Source organism: Poecilia reticulata, chromosome 9 (assembly GCF_904066995.2).
Source record: "Poecilia reticulata chromosome 9, P_reticulata-male-v2, whole genome shotgun sequence".
Lineage (NCBI taxonomy): Eukaryota > Metazoa > Chordata > Actinopteri > Cyprinodontiformes > Poeciliidae > Poecilia > Poecilia reticulata.
The window spans coordinates 14,567,559-14,593,956 of NC_088838.1; the positions used below are offsets into that span (position 1 = coordinate 14,567,559).

The following is a 26,398-nucleotide window of genomic DNA, read 5'->3' on the forward strand; positions in this document are numbered from 1 at the left end:
TTATTGGTACTGTCCTTGCGATTAACTATACAACGTTAGTATCCTGAAGAACCTTGGGGGTATAAAAACTCCAGGAAAAATAATTACAAACTTTTTTCTTTTTATCTGTTTCTTTGGCCTTTGCCCTTTCCTCACAAAGGGGAAATAGTAGCTAGTTTTCCCCTTGTGGAAACTCGCTACTATTGTGGTCAATGTGCTTGCTTAAAAATAGGTCAAGACAGGAAAAAAATATAGCATTAATATACCATAAGGCGTATAAAATCGTCCTACGACCCTTATAATGTCAAACACTGTGGATTGTTAGACTGACTTTAGCTTTGATTACAGCCTGCATTTGTTGAGGCATCATTCCAGTAAGCTATAATGTATTTCTATTCAGAGTTGCATCAATGTTTCGCCTTGCTGGGGGCGTGGAACAGGTGATCTTTGTGCAAACGTCCCAAAAATTCTCGAAGATATTTAGATCAGCAGTTTGATGGGAAAATCATACGTGAAAATTACGTCTCGTGCTCCTAGAGCAAATGTTGCACAACTTAAGGCTGATAAATTCTTCTAACATCATTCTGGAATATGCCCTCGCCGTCGGTATATTCAGGTAGAGAGCTGATCCAGTTTCTTGAGCACATGAAATTGCTGAACCTGGACCTGACCAACTGCAGCAGACCCAGATCACAGTACTGTCTCCACAGGCTTGAAAAGTAGACAGCAGGCATGATGGGCGCCTCCTTTCTCAACCAGATGCACATATTACTCTGCAACAGGGCAAACCTGGGCTCCTCCGATCACATGACCCTCTTCCACTGCTTTGTTGTCCGAGATTATTCTGAGAACATGTCTTTAATAAGTAACTTGATCCTCCACTGTACTTCCAGTTTTTCATAATGTGTTGTTGGACAGTTCTTAACTTGATTCTAATAGATTCGGTAATCTTCTTTCATGTTCTTGTTGCAACCTGAAACACAGTTATTGATGGAGCAATTATCCAATGGCGGGCTCCTACCTATTTGCATTGATAAATCCAGGTGGTGAGTTCTTTGAGCAGTGTATATGAAAAAAAAAAATTTAAATACACAAACAGAAAAAAAACATTTTATCTAAAAGGAGAGTCACAGAGAACAACAAAGAGCAATCAGGGAGACGTAATTCATAGCATGCCAAAAAACAAAAAGAGCATGTGTACCTATACTTGTGTGTGTGTGTGTGGGCAAACTGGGGGGTGCAGAGAAGAAAAAGGAGACTCTAGTTAAGAATTCCCAGTGAGGGAAGTCCTTGAACTACAGCCTGGAGAAACCTGCAGCTGAAACATCAACGCACCCGAGTGAAGCCGAGGGCTGCAAACGCTGCCTCACTTCAGCTCCTCGCAGTTGCCAGATCAGGACCCGGGAGGACGTGAGAGCTGAACAGGATGAGCTTTGTCTATTTCTTTACCATTTTGACAGCAACAAGGCTCCAGTACGCCTAAACATCTGCCTGTGTGTGTGTGTGAGTCAACAAGTCAGACAAACATGCTGACTATGAATCATAAGTGACTTTGATGGCATGAAAGTCAGTTATTTAGAGCTTTCTTCTCCACCAACACTTGTTCAACTCAACATCGGATGGAGTCCAGCAGATTCACTGCATTAAGCAGGTGTTTTTATAAGAGAGATTGAAGCACCATGTACCAGCTTCTGCAGACTTAAACAAAATAAATAAATAAAAACACAAAATTCCCATTCCCATTTTTAAAATGGGAGTACAGATACCAGCGAAAAAAAATTCCTCTTTGAAAATAATAAGGGGTCAGAAACAGCATTAAAATATCGTTTTCTAACATTCACGCCATTAGTCGCAATTAATTATTTGGACACATAAGCAACAAAGGCATCTTTCTCATGTGAGGCGCGAGAAAAGTTGCTGCAATAAAACAAGCTTTTAGGATTTTTTTAAAACAAAGAGAAACAAGAACAGAGCTGAAATCTTAACTTGACTTTAGCATCTTTATAGTTAGCAAAGATTAACATAATTGAAACAGCACAGACATTGTTCCAAAACTTTGGTGCAAGCATCATTGATACTCACCAGAAATATTTGTATCATAGAAACACAAGGTCAATAGGAAACTGCCACAGACTTGGGATGTTTATGCAAAACAAACCCAGACTTTTACTTAAAGAAATGTGCAGACCACCACATTTCAAGAAAATCAGGTTTAGCCTGGTTTTAACTTGAAGTGGACAGCAGTGAACCAGAAAAACCTGCTTATATTTGTACCTCTGAAGTTCAAACGTTAAAGCATTACAGCAATCTTTTCTACATTTATATATCTACCTACCTATCTACCTAACTATGAATTTGAAGATTTCATCATTCGAGTCCATGAAGATTGTACAAATAAGCAAAACTCTAAACCACAAATGAACAAGTCTTGTTTTATCATTGTCTGTCTGTAAGGTTGTAATTAGAAAGCATATACATTTCCTCAATTGGTTGAGAACAAATGCTACAAAGAGTACAAACTTGAGACAATCTAATCTTAATTAAGTATCAAAATCCCCCCCCTCCCCCCAAAAAAGTTCCAGTTTAAAATGTAGCCTTGAAAGCTCACGACATGAAACAGAGAACAGTTCTACAGTGTTTAGCCTTCTTGTTATCTACTAAAAGTTTTGATTTCACTCAACCGGACACAAGTCTGGCCATGTCGTAGAAAACGCTGTTTCTTTTTCATTAGCGTCTTACATCACTAGGTTTTCACTGGCTTCATTATAGACATCTCTCTGACCATATAAACAGCTAGTTATATGTTCAAGTAACTACTCCTGCTGAAATGACTTCCACACCCAAGAGTGTTACCAACATGCTGCTTAGGCACGGTGGGTTCACCGATTGGACAAACACTTAAGTTTTATATAGGTCAGTTTCAGTCACCACATGATTTCTTTGGGAACAGCTAAACAATCCTCTTCAGGAATTAAAATAGTCTGATACTAGGGGTGGGTTAACTTCGATCGATAGCAGGCCAAATAACAGAGAGGACTGCATTAGCGATTACTGTACTGCGGCTGGATGGAGGCAGCTTAAAGGATCCTTTCTTTTTATTTCTCCACCTTTTCCTAACTGACACTTCTCCTCTGCATGCCACATCAAAGCCATACCGCTGTGGCCATTCCGCCGGGTCATTTTCCACTCAAGTCGCCCAGTATAGCCTCTGAAAAGCAGCTGAGGAAGAAAGGGGCAAAAGGGAGCATCGACACGCTCTCTGCGCGACAGCTAATTGCAAACCAGCGTATGCTTACGGCACGCTTTGAGATGAAGGATAGCGTTTGTGCATACATACGCCAAAATGCGCCGCCAAGGACGCTTCAGTTTTGAGTGAAAAACAAGCCGAGCTCATAGACAGGGGGTCATGTGGGGCGGCCTTGGGCTACGGAAGGAGGGGGAGAGGAGAGCAGAGTCAGCCTTGCCCTCAGCCATGGCATCCTTTCATTGCCAGCTTCGTGAGCCTGGAGGGATTGAGGTAGAGGGGGTAGGGGATCTACCCATTCCGCCCCGCCATACAATATAGCTGTAAAAATGCACCCACTTGCATGCAGAGTGCAGGCCTCCGAGCGGACAGACAGGCTTACAAAAGGGGTGAGATCACTCCCAACCGAAGGCTTTGTTGGCGTGCCAGTGTCAGTGTTGCCCTCTCTGGCCTACCAAAACCTTGGCAACTAGGTTGTCTGCTGGAAACAACTAGGACAATGGGGTGAATGCCTCAATGAAATATGGTTTCTGGGATTGCAGCTGGCACTCGCAGGAATAAAACAGGCATGAATATAATGAATAAGGAGACCGAGGAATGGAAATGCGTCTGGCCCACTGGCCTGGTTTCCTACCCTGGAACGGTGCAGAAATCCTACCTGGCCAAAGTGGAGAAGAAAAACAAAAAAACCTGATATGCAGCCACCAGCACAAAAAGTTGGAAATAAAAACTGTAGTCAACAGCAAGGATGGTTATGGTAACTAAACATCATTTACCCCCGTAAGCTAAAACTTTCTACATTTAACAGCCTGGACTTGAAGATCTTAAAAGAAAGGGAAAGAGGGAGGGGGATTTATCGAAGGTGTCTATGGCAACCAAAATGTAGATCATGGAAAAGAGACGGTGTGAGACAACATAGCCCGAAGTCAGGAGGACCACCTCCTCACCAACTCCCTGCTGTAGCCTTCAGACAACCTACCATCAAGGTGGGAGGAAACAGCAAACAGTCAGCAGAGAACAGATGAGAGAAAGAGGGATAATGCACCAGCCTGAAGGGTGTTTCAAACTGAGACAATTCCCATATCTGCTGTTTTGTTCAGTCCAGTAAATAAAAAAAAAGAAGAAAAAAAAAAAGACCTGGCCTAGATGGTAAAGCCAGACGTCTGCTACGCACATAAACAGCCATGTACATTTGATTTCTCGCTCCTCTAATTTTACCGATACAGATAGCATGCTTCATCTGACCTCTTTTAATTTGCTCTCTCTCCTGTTACTAAGGAAGAGAGAAAAAAAGAAAAAAAAAAAAGAAAAGGGGAGCGCTCTCTTGTTTCCTCTCCGGGACTAAACAATCCCAGTCTAATTTATTTTTTGAGGACAGAATATGTACATGTGTTAATGGGAAAGTCAAATCAAATTAACTATAATTAGTCAAACTGAGAAGTGTGCTGAGGCAGAGGTATGTTACATGAGAGACTTGTTCATCGCTGGAAAATAGCACTCCTTCCTTCGAAAACCCACCAAACACACACGCGTTTCCTCCGCCACCTGCTGCCACACACCCAACACCGACACCCGTCACGTTCGCTTCCATCCTCCCCGAGCTCAGACTGCATGCGGCACCGTTCACATGACGACACGCAAACGGGTCCTGTTGTGACACATCTCCCAAGAAAGACCTGCGAGTGAAATTTGCAAGCGGACAATTCTGCCTTGGTTAATCCTGTCAAAACGACATCAGCAGACATTTTATGGGAAGAGGCTCAAATGCGTTTGGAAGATCTACACACTGAAAAGTAGCATGTGGATCATAGAGACAAAGCAGCAGCAGACAAAGGACGGTAATATTTATGATCCAGGTGTATTTACGGCAAAACCCCCCCCCAAAAAACAAGAAAGCAAACAAATTGGGGAACATCATCAATTGAAATTAGGATGGAAAGTCCATGAATCTTAAGATACTCTCCTTAACTATGAACACCACATGTAGAAGATTTGCAGAAAAACAACCACTGGAAACAGGTAGCTTGACTTTTGCCTAGAAGTGTTTTGCAAACACTTTAGTCCATTTGACCACCAACATTTGCAGAATCTCATCGCTGAACGCACATCACGTTGAACCTTGAAGTAGATGTGCTTCTGCAGTACAAGACCATCTCAGCTGCGTCCTGCATTGTATCAATGGTTTAGGCCTTTGGTGGAGTTTTGCTGTTGTGGGAGGGAAGTTTTCTTGGCCTCTTCTGAGATGTGGTGGATTTGCATCATGGGTGTGCAACAAAAAAAAATAAAATAAAAATCTGCAGAAACTGATGATGCCATCTTCTCAATACAGACCCAGATCTCAGAAGGAGGGTGTCTGACACCTTGTTGAATCTATGTCAACAATAATTGAGGCAGAAATGTGTCCAAACTGATACTGACTGGTGAAACTAATGAAGTGGCAATGTGTGCAACAACTGAGTTCTGCATAGTTTCTTCTGTTGAGACTTTTTATAACAAAACCGGATACATCTGGTATGTAAAGTCATGGCTTTAGTCAGTCTGAAGAGTAAGGGTGAGCTCCTCTACCTCTTCTATTGCACATGCAGTTACACCACAGCAAGGCAACTTTGTGTAAATCAACAGTTCTCATTTTCATGTGAAATACCTAATAGTTATCTCGCTCCATATTGTCCCATGATCATCTACATCAGTGTTTCTCAACCTTTTTTGGCCCAGCGCCCCCCTAGCCCTTATCCAGGTCCCTTACCGCCCCCCACCAAAGAATTTGCAGGCTACTTTGCACTGACTATTATTATATCATTAATATTACTATCACTATTGTAGATGTTTTGATTTTTATACTTGTTTCTGTATTTATCATCAAAAATAATTTCCCAGAGAACAAAAAAGTCATGGGAATAGAAATTATTTTCACAAGGGTCTACGAAAAATACAATGAACATTCAAGTTAAAATCGGTAGGCCTAACAGCAGCCAATCAGAGTGGAAAAAATATTCTTATTTTGTGCCATTTTCTAGTTGTTAAATCTTACACAAAATGACCAGATAAAAGATGTACAACATGCCAGTTTAAACTTTGAACTATTTGCAAACGACTGAGTTCTGCAACATTAAAACATGGATAGAACTGTAACTATATTAATCATAACTCTTCTTCTCTTCAGTGCTTCTGTCAGTTTCTGGTGGTGCAGCTCTGTGATGCATTCAGGAGAATGGGACATCAGAGTATCATCCATAAAACTTCACCCACATGGCATTTATTGTGCAAACCAGAACTTTCAGTGGAAAAACAAAAGTTCCAGGTCATTTTAATGCCATAGAAATATGAGACAGAAACATGGATTATATCTTTATATAGATCTGTCTATTGATTTATAGATTAATAGTTTTACTGGACAGAGATTACAAAGAATAAATCTGGTCCTTAATCAAATCCTAATGAGTCAAATTGAAAGTGTCATGGAGTCATCAGCCTCATGACATTAACACTGACATGAAAAATAATATTGAAGAAATAAATATATAAAATCTAATTAAAAACATAAATAAGTGATAAGTTATTTATTGTTATGGTCCAATATATATTTATTCTCAGTACTAGATGTGGTCTCAACAAACTCATGGCACTTCAACAATATTATTTTACCTTTTATCTGGAAATAGTGTCTGTTTATTCTTGCCATACAATCCTCTGTATTAATTATTGCTCGAAAGGTCTTGCCATACCAGTTTATTCCTCTGCATTTACTTTAGTTTCTTAGTTTATTCTTGAATTTTGTTCATTCATTTCCATTTAGTTTTATTGATTAGTTTTATCATCTATTGGTTATTGGGTTTATTGTTATGTCCACTTTAGTTTCTTTCCTGTTGCTAGATTTATTTTATCGTTTATTGACGGTCATCATCAGTAATCTCATCACCTTCTGCGCCGCCTAATCGTCATGTGTTTCACATCATGTGTCGATTTTTTTTTCCACTGTCCCGCATCAGATTCTCTGTTTTTATGCCATAATTCACATCTAGTTCGTCGCTCCGTTTTATGTCCCGCTTCTCCTGTTTCAGAGTTTTGCACAATGTGCGCGTCTTTTTTTTTTAAGCCTCTAAGGTGCAGGGCGGTCGGGAATCGTATCGATGTGGAAAAGGCAGGCTGACATAAACAACGGAAACAATTTCTGCATTCTGATTATTGAAATTTAAAAGTGCTGTGTTGTTCTATTACCCCCGTTTCATACCGGACCACTTACAGCTCCGGTGTTAACGCTATAAAATGAACGCTCTCTATCGTGGTATCACCCATGGAGGGATTTCTTTATTTAAATGGGTTCATTTTTCAGAGGGATACTCAGTGAGGGTATCGTGATTTTAGCTACCAGTAGCAGGAGAACGGAGCTGCGCCAAGAAGCTAACAGAAGCTAACAAACACTGAATAGAAGAAGAAGAGCTGCCATCGATACAGTTGCAGCCAAGCATGTTTTAATGTTACACAATACAGTTTTACCAAGTTGCTCAAAGTCTAAACTGGCATTGTTGTGCATTTGAGGTGTAAAGTTTAGCTTCGACCAAACGCCCCCCATTTGTAAGAATGTCCGCCAGCGCCACCTGTCGTCCTCTGAACGCCCCCTGGGGGGCGGTACCGCCCACGTTGAGAACCGCTAATCTACATCTTTGTCACTGGTTTCTCTTCAAAGTTCAAAGATTGCTGACCCACCATTTATACATTGGTATAACTTCATGAGCGCCATCTTATACAATCTATGCTTTCTTTCATAAACACACGTTTAAACTTTAGTTGAGTCATATTCTGCCTGCTAAAACTGATTTCACACTTCTGTTCACAATGCTATATAATAATATGGTATTTTGAAGGTATGGCACAAAGGTTCAGTTTTCTTTAAAGACAACTTCGCAGGGTGTAATGAGATGTTTGACCTCATGTTTCCATCTCTTCCTTCAGACCCGTGTTTTGGGAAGCAGCTGTTCACACACAGAAGCTATTTTAGCCTTTGACAAAAAAAACGTCTTTGGTATTTATCCTGCTGGTTTTCACAGAGAAAACCAGACACACTAGAACACAGCAAGCTGCTGAAAAAGGGGTATTTACGATTAATGTTTCCCTAGTAAGCAATCAAGCTGAGCAAGTGACCATCTTCAAGTAGTATTTGACTAACCTGCATGTTCCAGTAACATTTTAGCGATGTCCAAGTGTCCATTCAGGAGGGCATCGTGCAGCGGACTAACTCCGGCCACCTGGTCAGTGAGGACAGGGGCGGGGTGGTGATGCAGCAACGCTCTCACACACTCAGTGCTGCCATGGTTGCACGCTTCATGGAGAGGAGTCCAGCCTGCATGGTCTACCAATCACACACAAAGCACAGAGTTTCACAAAGCAAGCACACAAACAAAGCTTGCCTAAGCCAAAATTTAGAGACAACATCATGTATGAGCTTTAATACTGAATAGATAAAAGTATAAAGAAAAAAAATGATACCTAAACTATGCTGTTATTTAGTTTTTCTCATGACTTGTTTTGTAAGACAGCCCTTCTTTTCAATTCCTCTGAAGGTCCAAAACCTCAAAAAGCAGAATATATTTCTATAGAGGAAATTCTCACACAGATGGGCTCTTTTAGCCATTCAAACAGAAAAACAAAATAAGAAATTTGATTTTTTTAGGGGGGAGAAAACTTCAAAAAGCTTTATAATTTATACAATAGCTTTGCTTGGTCAGGTGTTGAAAATCAGGCAGATGTTGAGATACCACCTTAAGCATTCTTCTAACACCAACCAAAACATCAGAAATCCCTTTGTTAGCTGCACATTTCCATAAGAGAATGACAAGTTGTTATGTTTTACCAAAAGTCATTCTGAAACATCAAAAGGCATTACGTTTGCTCATCAAGGCTGATGTAAAGCTATAATCATAGGGAGCCCCAAACCCACCCCACTTTCTTCCTAGACACACCCTTTACATTTTAGCTAAAGGTTAAACCTCGGAGACGGCGCACTCCGATTCCTTAGCTCCTTTTCTTCCCCCATTGTCAGTCGCTCTTCGAAAACCCCCAGAACAGCCGGCGCGGCTACAGGAACACGGAGAGAGTTTCCAAGAAAAACGGAAACGCGAGGGAGTCTTACCTTTAACATTGACGTCTGTGCCAGGAAGCGCCAGGATCTGAAGCACCGTTTCCACTTGGTTTCTCTTGCACGCTCTGTGTAGGAGGGTCTCGCCTTCATCCAGGAAACACACACATACATACACACACACACACACACACACAGAAATGGACAAACACACCGAAAAGAGAGAGAAGAGGCGGAAGAGAAGAGAGAGATCCAAAATTAGGGTGTGCCTGATGTCCTTCCCATAGTCCCCATGCGTAAGAAACACACACCAATAAAATACCACTGAAATGTCCCCAAACATGAAAAGAACTGACCTAAAAAGTAAGACCCACCAATGAGGATGCGATTTAAGGAGTGATGAGAAAAGGGGGTTGATCTTTCAAGGGGGGTTCGGGGGGGAAGAAGTGATGAGAGTAAAATAAATTATAGATGAATAGTTCGGTTAATTTGCCTCGTTCTTTCCTCTGTAACAAAGATTTTCCAGCTACACACCCCTGACCAAAAATGTTAATACCAGGGCAGACTGCGAGTGCATAAAAGGACTTGTGAGAAAGCAGCTTCCTGTCTGCTCGTTTCTGTATTCCTACTTGAGAGGAAGTTATGGTAGAGAGCCCACGCACAAAGGCTCTGAAAGGATTTTTCACAGATTTTGGGTTCAAAAGCTCCACTGGGCATTCCAAGTTTCACCACGTGATATTTATTCAGCAAACTACCAGAGAAAAAGACAGTGGGGAAAAAAAAAAACTCAAAGGATTCAATTTAAATTTTTAAACACAATTTTTGTTCCTCTTTGAATTCGGCACTTTTTCTTGATACAATACAAAAAAATATATATATATATATCAGGAATATATTAGGAGCAGGAGCCCCCTTTTTTCCCATGTATGGCTGAACTTCAGAGAGGAAGTTAAAGGCCAAGCATGAGTGGCTGTATAATGCAGACTTGCAAAGCCTGTAATAAATGCTTTACTGGTTCTCCCCGGGATGCCTCCCCCAGACAGGGGCACCACTCACACGCACACCGAGCAAAGACCAGGGCGAAAACGGGCAACGGGGATAGAAGAGACGCCGGGGTGAGAGAAGAAGGGGTGATGTAGACAGTAAAAGCATTTCTTTGCATTTCAAAGCCTGTCTGTATAATACCATCTCTGCTGGATCCTAGTCATTTTCAAGACCAGCCTTTGTGAATTAAACTACAGCCAATAATGCAAATATACAAATATGAGAAAGAACAAAAAAAAGTTTTCACAAAGGAGTATATCTTTCTCCCACTGACATGTAGGAGGAAAACGTAAAGCAAGAATGTTTAGTTTAAATTATACTAACTGGAGATTCATTTCACATAAAAAAATGCAGTTAAATTTACTTGGAAAAAGTATTGAAAACTTTAAAAAGTAACAAAAATAAATAAATAAATAAAAATTGGTGTACATTAGTTTTCTGCTTCAAGGTACTTTATCAAGATTTGATGTGACATCCAAACACAGGGTGATATGAGTCTATGCATATTTCTAAGATGGAGAATTATCCATATTTAAATTTTTCTTACAGATCCAAACATACAACCTAAATACAGACAGAAACTAGTGCTCTGCTGACTCAGCCTACAAAACTGAAGACAGCATATATAGAACTTCAAGTATTTTACTAATTTATAAGCTGCAGATTCTGGCCTATATAAAGTTAGATTTTTTTCATATATTAATCGGATAAGACTTTAAAATCAGTGAAAGTACTCTGAGACAATACTGCAACAAAAATGGATAAAGTTTAAAAACACACCTTCCTCTGATAGATCACTATTGGAATAATTTGTTTCACCTTTCACATGATGAAAGCAGATGAATGAAATAATAAAAAAATATGCAGAAAAATATATAAATGACTCAGAGAGCGCTACATCACTGCTGTTGCAAGGAACTATTAATAAAGCAAACCGACGTATCCATAAATTAAAAATAAAAAGCAGCAAAACAGACAACGAAAGCAAGTCCAAGCCGCAGTCCTTAATGAGTAAGCTTTAGAGTGAGGTATGTCAGGGTTTTAGTGGGCTGCTGCGCAATTACTGGGCGCTAAAATGCTGCGATTAAACAACCGTTCCACTGCACCTTATGTGTACACATCCTCACAAATGCCAGAACCAATCCGCGCAGTGTTAAATCACTTTAATGGCTCCAATTTGGACACAACGCCTCTATTATAGGGGTAATTGCATGCTCAGCATTTACAAGCACGGAAAGGATAAATCCGGCTGTCCTTTTCTATAAATCCCCCGTTTCACACTTTAATAGAAAAGTTAAATGTACGTGTTGCTGCTTTATATTCCCTCAGTCTGCTTGCTGTTCTCCTGTAAAGCGCCGTTTGGCCCGCTGATCCTCCGGACCGAAAAGCTGCTGGGTGCCTGTAACAATGCCATTTGTCAGGAATGTGTTAGGAGGGAATTCTGTGGCCACTTATTGGATGTATTTAAAACTATTTGAAGAGTACTATTGTCGCTGGTTCCAAGAGTCATGGCAGTGAAATAATTTCCCAAAGCCAAGATTAGTGCAGCTCCGCTGGAGAGAAAAAAAAATAAAACCTTAAGAGATATTAACATTTAGCAGCCAACAGTTCAAAAATCCACCAGTGCAAACGGAGGGCTGACTTGAAAAACAAAATGGAGCATCTGGATATTGTCCATGTCACGATCTTTGTATGTATGAAATAGGCAGGTAAATTAGGAGTTACTCTCTGTACAGCACTAAAGAGCTGTAGATGTCTCCATCTTTCTTAATATGATGAAGTAACGTGGCACAAATAAGTTTTTCGGAGCAAATCAATCGCCCTCGTCCAGGAGGAGTTAATGCTGCAAGTCGATGCAATCTGGTGAGTTTCCCAAGATTGAAAACTTTTTTACCCTTTAACCTAACATTCATCAAGGATCCTTTGAATCAATTGAATCAAAAACGTTTGCACGATTGACTAAAAAACAACTTATTTTCAAAAGTGTCTTCAGATGCCGTGCTGCTGCGAGTTGGCGCTTTATAAATAAGAAGCTGAATTGAATAAGAGGCTTAAAGAAAATAAGACAGATAAAGGTCAGCATGCACACGTGGCCACAAAGAATATATCTTTTTAAAACCATCGAAGGACTTTGTTGTCAAAGTATTACAATTCTATATGAAGCGATAAAAAAATCTTGTCAAGAATAAGACAAAGGCAATACAGCTGTGCATATTGTGATCATGCAGGGACTATATAGCTCCAGACATTTTTTTGTTCTGAGATTTTTTTTTTTTTAATTAGAGCTATTTGAATACATTTTCAGACTCAGAGTAGAGACAGAAGTCCATAAAGTGCTGACAACAGGACAAATGTTTCTGTACAGTAAACTCTGTCTGGTGAACAAAGCGTAGATCTGAATGCTGCCAACGATTCTTGGTGAAATCGTTTCTGCCACCATCTGTGGTAGTTCTTCCCATATTAAAAATACTCTGATCATCAATAATTTAGTTTCTACAAAAAAGTAAAGTAGGTTTGGAAATCAATCTTGTTTTCAATAAAAAATTATAATAATAATAATAATTAAAAAAAAGAACAGACAAAGCACATTTTCAAAATGTTCAATAAAGAAAGTAACTATTTTTATGGCAGACTTTTTTCACTAGAAAGCCAAAGCACGCTTCTGCATTGCATTGAGGGAATCTAAGAGCAAAGTACTTAATCCTGCAAGGAGCCAGGAAAAATACAGACATAACGGACACAATTAAAAACATTGTGTGATTATCTGATATGTCTTGATTCACAGTTCAGGGATGAAATGTTGAATCAGTCCTCATTTCAGCCTGAAAGCAAAATTCTTTTTTAACTGGTGGCTTCACTTTTCAACGCTCACTAAAGAGTCAATGAAAATCTGGCAATGCATGCTCTTAAAAAAGTTAATTTGCTGTGATATTTCTGAAAGGCGCTACTTTTTAAATGCTTCTACGTAGTTCAAATATCTTGTTTACCCATCAGAACCCGCGTCTGGAACAAGACAAATGCAATGCAATGGAGCAGAATTCAGCTTTTCTTGTAATCTTTTACAGTTTTCATAAGAAAACCTCTCAGAAGTGTATTAAAACGGTTGTTTTGTCACATATTTGTAGATAATTTGTCGTAAACCAGGTTTTACTTGCACAACGTCCTACAAAACCGTTTTTTTCCCCCAATTTCCTTTGCTGACATTGTTAATAAAACAGCTAAGATGACAATGTTTGGCTCACAGAAGATTAACATTGTGCTTCTCAAATAGAAAATGGATTATAAATCTCTGAGATCCTGTGTCTTTGTGGGAAAGTTTTCTCTCCTAAATAACTTCTACTAAGTTACGTTTTTTCTTCTGTAGGATGCTTTTCTTTTCTTTTTTCTTTTTCCACTTGTCCACCTGTCTGATTCTTCTGTGTGTACCCTACACAACTGTCAGAAACAAGAACTGGACAAAAAATGAGATAAAGCAGAGCCAAAGTTTGAGAAACTTTAAAAGCGCTTCTGAAAACCATGGAAACCTACAAACCAAGGCAACTCTAAAACATGAAAAGAATTGGCCATTTTTCAAGAATTTGTTTTGTTGCTGGAATAAATTATGCCCAGAAAAATCTATAGTTTTAAAATGTTCTTTTTTAAATAAAACCTATTCATATTACACTTGAAAGACAACATATTGACATGTATGGTTAGTCTTCGGAATGAACATACGGGAAAATGCAAACAGGTTTTTAACTCAGCAATTCTTGTCTGACAATTTATGTGCAGTATATTTAGGTTCATTAAAATTGATATCCATGCTGAGCTTCAAGAAGCAAATGCAGAACAGGAGGGGGAAAAAAAAAAAAAAAAAGAGAAAAGTTGCTCCCAAATCCCTCAGCCCCTCTGAGCAAGTGTGACAAAGACACAGGGCTTCCACAAGGCAAGTCAGAGGCTCTAAAGCAAAGATGTGTAGAATGCAAGAAAGCAAGCTAACACATGTGGGTGAAAAGTGCCTGTAACAGGGAAAATAAGAAGGGAGAAAAAGGGGGGATGAGAAGGGAGGGGATGAGAGGGCGAGAGGGGAGGATGCGGTGCCAATGGTTCATCAAAAATTAATGCCAAGCGCATTGGTATAGAGATCACGTAGTAGGAAAACAACACATGCCAACAGCCTTGAGTCTCCCGCCTCGGCCCTCCCTCCTCCCGTGCCTCTCCTTTACCCTCCACCCTTCCTTTGCACCGGCGCAGGGCCTTTCTGATCAGGTGGAGGAGGGAGAGATGAGCTCTGACACTTTCGAGAGTTCACACGGAGTGCGCTGCCTATAATTGCAGGAAGTTCCACCAGTGCAGCCGCTGCTTCTCTGCAGCTGTACCCTAATTGCTGCGTTTAACATCCCTAAAACGGAGATCTAAGGCACACTTTGAGTACTAATGTGTTAGGGTTGTTTTTTTAAGTTAGAAACCCATTATCTCCATCTGTGACACTTTTGTTATTGCTTAAAAAAAAAAGTGGATAAGACATGAGGAAAAACAGAAAGCACAGTTCTGGATTTTAATGCAAACTGATAGAGAAAAGGAAGGAGGCGCAATATGGAAAGTGGTAACAGTCCAACCTAAAAGAGAAAAAAAAAAAAAAAACATGGCTGCCTCAGTTATTCAGCCGAGATGCTCATACAGATGAGTGAACATGAGCAACATCCAATTCGTTGCAAATCAATCACCGTCTTCACGCATTATGCGCTCTTCAGTGAACTGAAAGTGATGACAGAGCTATCATGTCCCGTTTTAATGATGACCTACTGTCGAGCCTCGGTCGATTAAAAGTGCACATCTTGCAAATCTGGAGCCACGTTGCCAAGCAGCGGCTGCGTCGGTGCCACATACCTGCCGCGTTCACTCTGTTCATGCCTCTGGGGGCATTTTCTCGCTCGGGGCTTTCTTCAGTCACCGGCGTGTTCCCGGTCCTAGAAGATTCAAGAGGAAACAAGATGTTTAACGTTTCACCCAAACTCAAAAAAGATGTCAGTCACTGCTAATGTAATGACGAACAAGTGACATGCCAGTCTCGAGACTTGTACAATCTCTAATGGGATTTCGTCAAGGATTTATCTACAAACATCCTTCCATCAGCTCTAACAAGCTGTCCTGAAATAAAGTACTCCCACAGCATGATTCTGCCACCACTGTGTTTCACCACAGGGATAGTATATTTAGGATGATGTGCTCTTTTAGTTTTCTGCTGTTTGTGTGAAAGGCCAGCCAAAAGGTCACATGTTATGTGATCAGAGCACCGAGTTCAGGCGCTCACGTTGCTTTTGCCCATTTTCAGATGTGAAGCCAAGCTGGCAAGTGAAACCGGATTCACTGCTCAGCATTATGTACCATTAGCAAATTCAATCCCTCATACTGCGGTGTCGTCCTTATAGGAAATCTGACAATAACTGTCAAATCTCTCGCTGTGTTGGCCACACACACTTCACACGTCCCGTCTTCTATTCCTGTCTCCAAAGTACTTTTCCTCCCACTTAACAACTCAAAAGCGGAGATGAAGAATTCGACGCGAGCAAGCACATTAGGGGGAAATAACTAGCAAAAGAAAGTGAAACCTCTTCAAAGTGGTGGCGTGCTAATAGCTGTGGGCTGTCACTAGTCCTGTGTGTGGGTACGGAGAATCTGTCGGCATGGAGCCTGACAGGTGTCCTGTGTGTATATGCCTGTGCACGTGTGTGAGCGCCACGCTGAAGTGGAGGTGCCATCCGTATTACAGGGAAGAAGCTTGTTCCCTGGTAATTGGGTTGTTCAGAAGCCAGGAAGGAGCTGCCAGCAGTTGAGGAGGAAACACGCTTCCTGTCACGTTGCTTGTTATTAGCAAGGACAGGGACGAGAACAGATGAGACAAGCTGCGGGTGTGTGTGCGAATGCGAGGCAGACTCCATAATGCAGTCTATGATGAGAGTGTACCTCTTCTCGTCGCGAACAACCCCACCCCCCTCACCCCCCGGTGTCCCTCTGTCCGCATCAACTGGCAGTAGGGTCTGAAGGCTTTGTATAGGGCTTGTGTATTTTATTTTTTACTTTGGGAAGAAGGGAAGCTGGCAATGGTGCTGTTATCAGATCTGGACCCAGAGCAGAGTAGAGTTTGACTTTGGATGCAGACTTCATAACGAAAATCTAAGCAATAAGTAAAGCAACTCATTCCCAGTTCAGAGTAAAAAAAAAAAAAAATGCATGATGGAAAATCTTCATCTAAAAGTGACATAAAGCCATAAAGTAGTTTTTAATTTTACACATGAAGCACACAATATTAGAAAGAAATCTCAACTTTGAAGTAAACACCGAGCAAAAACAATGTTTGGAGTTGCAACTCTGAAACGGTCTCTGTGAGAAACTTCAGAAAACATACCTGAAAATTGTATGAGTGGAATATTTGGTTTTGGATTAACTATATGAAAAAGTCATGAAATAACTCAATATGGAGAAAAAAAACAAAAAAAAAACAATTGACTGAACATCATCCAAGAGTAGAGATTCCGTAGTTTTTGTTTTTCAGTGAATTTGACATACAAGACAAATCAAACGACACTGTCAGGTGCTTTAAAAGATGTCGGCAACTGAGCAACGTGCGAGGCCTGATTAAACCAGCAGGGGGTTTATCTCAGTTTAATTACAGCTTCCCTTCTGCTAACAGTGCTCAGCGCTGCGTGGCCAGCCGGCGAGTTAAACGGTCATCTAAACAGTCGGTCAATCAGTCGCCCTGTCAGCTCGCTGCGGCTTGGACACGCGCCCTCGCTGCAGCTCCTCCGCTGGAGCGGAAGAAAAACGTCCACCGTCTCGTATATAACTGCACACACACGTTCGCTCAAAGGTCTAATGTGCGCCATCAGACAGAAATGTATGAGAAAAGGGTCGCATGTCTCTTTACAACCTTCTTTTCATATCCAAAACCAAACATCCTTGCAGGATTTAGTTGGAAATCCATTTAACACATTTTTTTTTTACTGAAAACAGAGATCTGAGGTAAATAAAATGTGACATATTTAAAGGCTCATATTATGTATTTTGTAATGTCACGCATTCTTGCATTGAGGTTTTTTTTCTTTTTGCATTGAAGACTTTAATAATTTAAGTATTTCCAGCTGTCTAAACATAGACGGTTCAGTTTCAGAAAAGTGCCAGACTTAATAAATGCTTCAACATAACATGTGCTAATTGATTAGAAATGCCAAGATCAATGAAATTCTGAACAATATCATGAATTCAAGCATGAAAAATGAGGCAACAAGATTTGCTTTTGGTTTCTGTCTTCAATTTATCACAGGCTTTGTCATTGTGGCTTCATTCTTTCTTTTGGGGTCAAATGATTTTACATGCCCTTTGGCATTTCTTTATCTCATCCGCGCAGACTGCATTCCACGTTTCCCTCGGTTCCGCTCATGCATGTGTCGAAATTAACTAAAAGCAGTGCAAGTGCAAGAAAAGTAGGAAGGGAGCAGATATAGAAGGGGGTGAGATTTGGTCAGTTCATGAACCAGTAGCCTTCAAATGAACCTGCTCCCTGGTGACTTCCTGCCTTACTCTGGGCCAACTACCTGCTGGTGAAACAGCAGATGTCTGATACGGGTAAGGAGGGAGAGAGACTCAGTTTGTGTTTGTGTGTGTGTGTGTGTGAGATTGCATCAAGAGAAGGGATTTAACATGCAAGAATAGATAAAGAAAAGAGAGCAGTGTGAGGCTGAGAGGTGGTGGCCGTAACAGGAGAATGAAGACCCTGATGGTAGTCTATCTGCCGAGTCCCTGACCAAATCATAAGGTGGTGTGAGAGAGGGCACGTGTGTCTAGGCTTATCCTCTCCATGTGCCCCTCCTGTCAGCAAGCACACACTGATTGCACCGGACCTGGGCACAACCCATCACATGCCAGCTCCTCATGCTCCCTCTGACCTTTATTTCTCCAGATTTCCCAAAGCTCATGCAGTACCCCTCCAATAAATACGTGCAACTTTGCTTCTCACCTCCTCCTCCCTCCAGGTGTTCCCTTGTTCCTTTTCACTCAATTTCCCCAACACATCTTTACTTTTATCACCTGTTTGTTTTTTTGTTTTTTTTGACAAAAGACAGCGATATCGCACAGTGCTGGAGTGAGGTCTGTTATTTCAGATGCACCGAATCCAACAAAGACCGAGACGATGAGTGATGCAACCATCTAGACTCAGTAGGCATATGAAGGTTCTGTTTCTGTAACTTAAAGCTCTCAATAATTCCAACTCATATTTTATAATCAAAGACAACTGTCTCTGGCACCCCAGTGTTAAAGTTAAAGGACAAACTGTGACTGACTGACCTGCTGGTCCCCTGACTTGTGCAGCTGTGGGAGGTTTTCCCAGTCTTGTAGGAAGCAAAGCTGGGACTCTGAGCTAACGTTCCCAGAGCAGGCAAGTAAGAACACATCTGTTGGAAGTGGCATATGAGGTTAGTCGGTACATGTACACTCTGAGTGGAAGGGAGTGTCCTTGTGAAACAGATATTTGCACTGTGACACAACACGTTTTTTTTATCTACTTCCAAGATGCTTAACATAGAATCAACAGACTATTTAGGTGCAATAACATCAAACTTACCAATTTACTGGTAATTAGCCCTTAGATATGGATAACGGGTGTATTTATTCAGAATATAAAGACATTAACGCTAAATACCGTGAACTGTCCATTATGTTTCATCTGAAAATCAACAAGGATTTTTCAAAACGGTATTTAAAAAATGTCTGCATCAAAACATGACAACTTCTAAGAAAAGATATGTTCATAATAGTTAAATTCAACAGATGCAAGAAATGCATTATTTTCTGCATGAAAGCATATCTAATGTTTTATTGGTATTTTAAAACCTTTCATTGGGCCAAAAAGCAATGATTAATGCAAGTTTACTGGGGCTGACTAGTTTTGTCTGTGCAGATCTCTGGAATGAATACTTCTGTCATAAAAAAAAATAAAAAATCAGATTATGTCTGTATCATCACCATATGATTAGGGTACACTTTAAAAGAAATGTAACATTTCTGTGGTAAACACTTACAATTTTCTTGAGAGAGAGAGGTTCATCGCCAACAGTGAAGCCATTTCTGCAGCAGAGATTCCTGAAGATGGCATCAACCATGACCAACTTTAGCCTGGTGGAGTGAACTCTGCAAACCAGCTCCACCAAAACGGCTGGACACAGATCTAAAGGTGAAAACACAAAACATAGCATCTTGGAATATATTGTTTTGTTTGTGATGATAGCTAAACCCCCTTCAGCATTTTATATGCTCACTGCAGATGAAACATGTCATAGTTTTACCATATAAAGGTGTAACACACAGAAATTAAAATAAAATACAAATTCTAGCAATATAAGGCAAATATTTAGACTAAAAACAGACAAAATGCAGGGTTTTTTTTTCATCCGTACCCTGGCTAAGAACGGCGAGGTGCTCCGAGAGGTCTTTGAGGCCTTTTTCCACCAGACTCTGATTAAGTTTAAAATGCTGCTGACACCAAAACTCCACCAACACAGACAGAAGATCCAGCAGAGTGTCTGCCAAATACAGCTCCCGCTTCTCTGCTCCCTCAGCAAATTCCTTCAGTGAGAATAAACATCATACTATGGATAAATGCAAGCTTTATAAATAACTTCAATTATGGAAGAACACTTTTATAGATGAATTAGGTGAATGCCTGACCCTTTATCCAATGGGAATTCCACAGTATTTACCATAATGGCAGCTTCTGTTAGGAGCTGAAGAAGCTTTTTCACGGTGCAGGACAGCAGTGTTGTTCGTTCCCACACGGTCCAGAAAGTCCCATAGATCAACGAACCAGAAGCTGGTGCAGATGACGCTCTGGGTTGGTTCGGAAACATAAAGTCTCTGATGGAGATAAAGACAGAGATACGATTATGATGCATCTCAATAAATAAAAACATCACAGAAAAGATTATTTCAATAAATCCAATAAAAAAAAAACAAGATTCTTCTATAGATTCATTATACACAAAGTTATACATTAAGAGTCTCTCTCTCTTAGTTATGATTAAAATTGATACAGATAGGAAAATCAAATGTTTTATCCACATTCTAAACATTCTCTTACTTCTATACAAAAATAAATAAACACGTAGATAAAATGTCACCTGCTGTTGACAGAGTGAAGTTCACCCTTGAGAAGCATGAGGCAAAGTGCAAGCATATCACAGTAGAAATGCACCAAGGCTGGCAAGGCGGGTCCAGGGTGTGGGTGACAGGTGTCGCTGTTTGTCAGGCAGTATCTTGTCGACCACACATGAGAATGTAAAATCATGTCATATTAACTTTGCACAAGTGGTGAGGCTCTTTTGATGTCCAACACAGGAAAATATGAATATCATTGTCTTTAAAACAGACACATTTTGCAAGAAACCTCACTGACTTCAGGCTTACCTGATGGCGGTCTCTAAAAGCGGCCATAAGCCCATCTTGCACCGAGGACACTGCAGCACTTGGGCATAGTATTTTTTCACTGAGTTTTGAGAAAGCCATGGAGGATTAGTAATGAGCAGGTTTACCATAACCTGATGGAAATTTCTCAGGAAGAGGGACGTGGCGTTGCCCTATGCAACGTAAACACAAAAAGCGAGTTTTAGTTGCTTTGAGTATTTGGGCCAAGAGATCCTGTGTGAAAATAAACCGAATCTGCAACATATAACATTGCAGACATAATATCTGTTGATCACTGGAGTTCGATATCACTGAAAAATTAATCAGGTTACTTTTTTCGACAGATAACTTGTCACTATAAGGCCTTTTCTATCGTGCATGCTTTTACATGAGCATTGTTTAGTGCATCAAAACACACAAAACAATCCTACTCTAAGTCATCTATCAACACACACAATCCATCAAGATTTAAAGATGTGGTGCAACCAGTGATGTATTTGTACAACCCTTTAGGCTCACAAAGCCGCAGGTGGGAATTTGTGCAGTCAGGTATTTCCAGTCCTACCTGCTGTGCGTACTCTATGAGGGAGATCAGGTATGTCGCTGGTGGCAACACGCCTGGAAACACGGCACTTCTGATCGAATCCAAGGCCTCGCTGACTAGGCCGCACTCTATCATACTACTGACGTTGCTTAAATCTGCTACAATTGCCTGGAGGAACAACAGAACATTGGTGAAATGGAAGAAGTATATGGAAAGAAGGGAGGAAAAAAACATGGCACTCAAATAGACAGATGGCAGAAAGAGGAGAAGCGAGAGGGCAGGAGGGTAATCGAAATAAGTCGTGAGTTGGCACCGGAAGTTCCTGAGGGTCATTTTCGACCGTCGCTTATTGGCAAATAGCATATGGACTCAGAACGTCCTGAATGGAAATACAAGAGTAGTCCTAATAGCAATCTGACAGACATCCACTTGGGTAAAGTATGGACAGGACGGTGGAGAGTATTGTTAATAGGTCTGCCAATCACAGCTCTCAGATCGGTGGAGAGAGGTGGTTAAATCAGTGACCTGGTTTTGATGCGCCCTCACGCTTGATGTCACTTTCCATTGAAATGTATGACATAAAGGAAATTGAATGACCTGATCTGCTTGATGAAACAGAGTAATCCTGCAGATGAACGTATAGCAGTGATTGTGGCTGGGGGTTGATATGTATGCACACCTACCTGTGTGAAGGGACGGTGAGGGTCACGGTAACCTAGAAATTCAAGGAAGCACAGTCTGGGCCGGCCCTGCAAAGACAAAACACCTTACAAAATGCTGGCAAACAAGGTCAATTAAGCGAGCAGAATGTAGACCAACGGAAAGTTTTTCTTTCAAATCCTGTTTAAACTTTGCGCTTCAGTGCGTTTCTGAAACGAGCTGCAATAATAAACACACCTCTTTTTTGACAGCAAAATTTCTAAGTTCTGCCTCCAAATTAGAGAAGCCATCAAGACAGCTGGCTTTTGTCCCGGACGGAAGATCATCCATTTCGTTAAAATTCACATCCAGGCGATTGCTCTGTCAAACAAGAAAAGACAACATAAAATAAAAATAAAATAAAATAAAATAAAATAAAAAAAATTTAAAAAACCAGCGTGCTGTGCGACTATGAGGCGAGCTCAAAAGCTCCTCCACGGGGCTGAACCACCGGCATCTTCTTGAATGAGTGCCGTGTCACCTGGCATGTAAAAAAACCTGAAGAACTTCCATTGGTTTTCTTTTAACAATTTAACAGTCTCGCCACTCTTATTAGAAGACCAGATTTGTGAAGTGAACACCTGACGACTATCCTCGTCACAAATTTCCCCACTTGATCAGTGGATCTCTGTAGCTCCTCCAGAGATCCACTAAGGCTTCTTAGTTGCTTCTCTGAAAAACGTTGTTCTTGCCCAGCCTGCTAGTTTAGCTAGATGTCCATGTCTCGACAGGTGCTTTCATAAATTAACCTTGTTAAACTTTACAACTTCACTCCTGATCTGACTGGTGTGTGTGTATGCGTGTGTGTGTGTGTGTGTGTTTTTTTTAGGATTCTCTTTTGTTAGCTAATGGTCTTTAAGAAAAGCCCTCCAATGACATTACAGAACAGAACCTGTATATTTTTCCTTTCACTTCACTACTATGCATTGTTATGTTAGTCAAGCCTGTAAAATCCCAATAAAACACAGGAAGGTTTGGGGCTGTAACATAAAAATATCTCGAAAAGTAAAACAGCTGGGGTCATATGTTTTGCAAAAACTTAACACTGACGTACCCCGAAGAGGTGTTGGACTATGTGGCTCACGGGGTAACAAGGTGAGTTAAGAGATTTTGATTTTTCAGTCACAGGTTTCGCCATGACGTGAGTGATGGACGTGTACATCGGTGGAGGACAGTTGTACACTTCTGCTCTTCCAGCTTTCAGCAGCCTGGTGAAAAAAAAAAAAAAAAAAAATGAGTAAACGTCTTTCATACATGAGTGTTTTCTGAGCGAACCTATATCGAGGTGAAATCTCACCGTTTGAACATGGCTCTTCTGTTGGGCTCTTGGACCATGAGAAGAACTCTCCAGCCCTGGAAAGCACCCGTTATTCGACCTTTGGTTACCTTCTCCCTCCACTGTCTGACGGGGTAAAAGGCAGCTGAGGAGCTGGTGAAAATGGCCACTTCGTAGGGTCCCTCGGGCAGCCAGGAGCCGTTCTTCATGCTTTCCAACACATAGTTAGGAGTCACAACCCACTTCCCTGGGAGGCAGAAGCAACACCACTTAGCATCGGACGCAAATTAAACAAACATGACAGTCAAGAGCAGAACGAAAAACAATAGACCAGTTATGTAAACCTAAGGTGAAAACAAAAAGAAAACAAGATCTTTTAAGACATCAGCAAATATTCGACAATAATCCTAACGACTGACCTGCCGCACAAGCTGCCAAAAACTTCTCACTGGGCAAAACCTGGGGGGTTATGAGATGAGTGGTGCAGTGCTTGTATACCTGTGAAATATACATGCAAAGGTTCAAATAAATGGGATTAACTGAAGGGTAAATGAAACCAGATGTCTTGGGGTAACCAGTTACGACAAAGTAAGCTCAAAAGAACACATTAAATATATTTGTTCCGAATTATCAAGAAGCGTCAAAGTGCTACGTACGGTCACACGGGTATTTGAATTTACAGCATTTCATAATATATACTGGTAGCTTGTTTCACCTTCTTTCAGCTATTAAGCAGAAGTCTGAGAGAATAACTACAAAGGTACAGAAAAATAGCATTTATGGGTTATAGAGAGCATAATTATTTGTTTTAGCAGCTTGAAATCAACAGACTTTCTGATTTTGTGAAGTGCCAAAAATCTCCAACTGAGTTCAGATCAGAAAATGATTAGTTTTCTAGAAATCCTGAAAAGATGGCACCTAAAATGTAGTAAATGCTTCTGGCGTGCAGATGCTTTTTCTTGATAAGTCAGGTTTTGTAGTTAATATTACTACTGTTGACAAGTACTTAAGGAGCGGGATTAAGGAGAATTCACCGGTATATCAACAAAATCAATAAAGAAAGGATTAAATGTTGCATATTTTATTTTGTGTGATTTTGCATTTCTTTATCACGAGTATGTATGTGTGTGTAGATGAGTGTGAACACACTGATTACATATTCAGAATAAGTAAAAAAAATAATGTTCTCATCTGCTTGCTGACAAATAGCAAAATTAGACATTTTGTACATCCCAAAAGTAAAATACATTAAACTTGCTCTTAGTGATACCAATAATTTTATCAAATAATGTATGTCAGTTGTATCTATATGGGTGATGCAAGCTTTCATTGAACAGTTAGCTTGGAAAACATGCCAAATCATGGGTGATTTATCTCATGTGAAGTATTACATGCAGTTAAATCCATAACCTTACAAATACTAAAGGTACAAAGACAAAAAAATAAAAAACAGAATTCTCTATATTTTAAGGCACCTTAAAGACAGAGTTGGTGTGGTACAAAAGTAAAATAAGCTTGCAAAATGGAATCCGTCTTGTCAATTGCATATTTTTTGCAATTGTTTGGAGTCAAAATCGATGGATTAAATGCATGATCCAAATATACATAAAAAATTATTAATTAGAAATTATGACTTAAATTTTTGATAGTGAAATTTTGCTTAAATTTGGATTTAGGAATTTATGCCAAGCTATCAGCAATAAAGCCGTCTATAGTGTGTTCTATCTGTAGTGATTCATTAGGGCTTGAAGGTTACTGGTAAAACTAAGCAGCTGTTAGCAGTAGAGGTCATGGTGGAAAAAAAAAAAAAAAAACGGTTAATTGTTGTATTAAAAATGCAACACAACTTTAAGGATGTCAACTTACTGAGCCACCAATGTATTTCCCACTGAGCTTATAAATGCCCTTAATCAAAACTCTCTTTTTATCCTGGGCTTTGATCCCAGAGATCTGGAAAACATGTGTGCAGCTCTCCATCCTGAAAAGGAAACCAGCAGAAAATAAGGTTAAAGTGTATGTTAATGTACAGGGAAACAGGCTGGTCACACAAGTCTCTGAACAATTCTGAGTTCTCGTTCTGTAACAATTAGAATAAATAAAACTGGCTGATTGTTACACAAAGCAGAAAGGTAAATAAGCTATACAGCGTGGACTATGTAGAGATAATGATTCCGAACTATGCAAGGATTTAGTGACTAACAAAGACATATTCCTACTGGAAAATCCCTTTAGAATTAAAGATATGAAGATATTAGAGGAACATGTTGATCGCTTAGAGAATTTTGTATAAATCTGTAATGGATCTTCTTCCTGAACAGACAGGCACTTTAGATCCAAATAATGTGATTATAGCTTCTTTGACAACTTGGCAGTACATTTGTCATTTTTGCACAGCTGGGTTTTCAGCTTACTCAACTTGTTTAACTTGTTAAAGCAGATTAGGTTGTCCAACTACAGTGTAATATTACACTACAGATACAGCAAACCAATCTATCCTGTTGGCAGTTGCATTCGTCTGAGAAGTTCCTTTTCTGTTTTTCATTATAACATACATATATGTGTGGTTTCCATCAAATGTGGGCTTTGGTGTGCTACAGAAGAGTTCCTTTAAATTATCCATTTCAAAATTCCTAATAAAAATTATTGAAATTTGATAATCCACTAAACACACATTCTTTACAGCACAATTTGTGATCTGTGCAACAGTTGAGCTGTTTGAAAAAAAAATCCCAATGAAAAGGAAGTTTCTATGCTTTGTTTCCCCTATCTAAAACAAACAGTTAAAGATCCTCAGTTGCAGTTCAATACTCTGATCACAGAAGGCTAAAATGCCAAGTAAGCAGTGAAACAGGTAGGGCCTTGTTGTATTATCTGTACAATATTTCAGCAAATCACAATCAAAAATGATTGTCTAGGTTTACGTAGAAGATCAAAGATTAATGTGAATATAAATTAATGGTAAAATAGCATAATTTTGCAGAAACATTTCTATGTTTCATGGAACAGGCAGAGATGCACCTTTCAACTGTGGACAGATGTTACTTACTGCCCATTACTCTGATCAGAAATGGGCAGACAAAGTATTGAAAATGCATTGTG

At 40.1% G+C, this 26,398-nt stretch overlaps 1 protein-coding gene across 1 annotated transcript in view; it reads right to left on the minus strand.

Annotated features, from left to right (window-relative positions):
- The window catches only part of slf1 (SMC5/6 complex localization factor 1), a 38,264-nt gene that overhangs the window by 10,894 nt on the left and 972 nt on the right, over positions 1 to 26,398 (minus strand). Inside the window, exons 2-17 of the mRNA XM_008418931.3 lie at positions 25,166 to 25,277; positions 23,719 to 23,797; positions 23,321 to 23,546; positions 23,078 to 23,231; positions 22,222 to 22,344; positions 22,008 to 22,073; positions 21,346 to 21,492; positions 20,784 to 20,953; positions 20,498 to 20,632; positions 20,081 to 20,234; positions 19,778 to 19,946; positions 19,403 to 19,548; positions 18,669 to 18,775; positions 15,213 to 15,292; positions 9,354 to 9,446; positions 8,391 to 8,573 (exon numbers count right to left, since the gene is read on the minus strand). Coding sequence (XP_008417153.2) covers positions 8,391 to 8,573; positions 9,354 to 9,446; positions 15,213 to 15,292; positions 18,669 to 18,775; positions 19,403 to 19,548; positions 19,778 to 19,946; positions 20,081 to 20,234; positions 20,498 to 20,632; positions 20,784 to 20,953; positions 21,346 to 21,492; positions 22,008 to 22,073; positions 22,222 to 22,344; positions 23,078 to 23,231; positions 23,321 to 23,546; positions 23,719 to 23,797; positions 25,166 to 25,276 — 2,143 coding nt within the window. The 5' untranslated portion in view covers position 25,277. The remainder of the gene's footprint in view (positions 1 to 8,390; positions 8,574 to 9,353; positions 9,447 to 15,212; positions 15,293 to 18,668; positions 18,776 to 19,402; positions 19,549 to 19,777; positions 19,947 to 20,080; positions 20,235 to 20,497; positions 20,633 to 20,783; positions 20,954 to 21,345; positions 21,493 to 22,007; positions 22,074 to 22,221; positions 22,345 to 23,077; positions 23,232 to 23,320; positions 23,547 to 23,718; positions 23,798 to 25,165; positions 25,278 to 26,398) is intronic.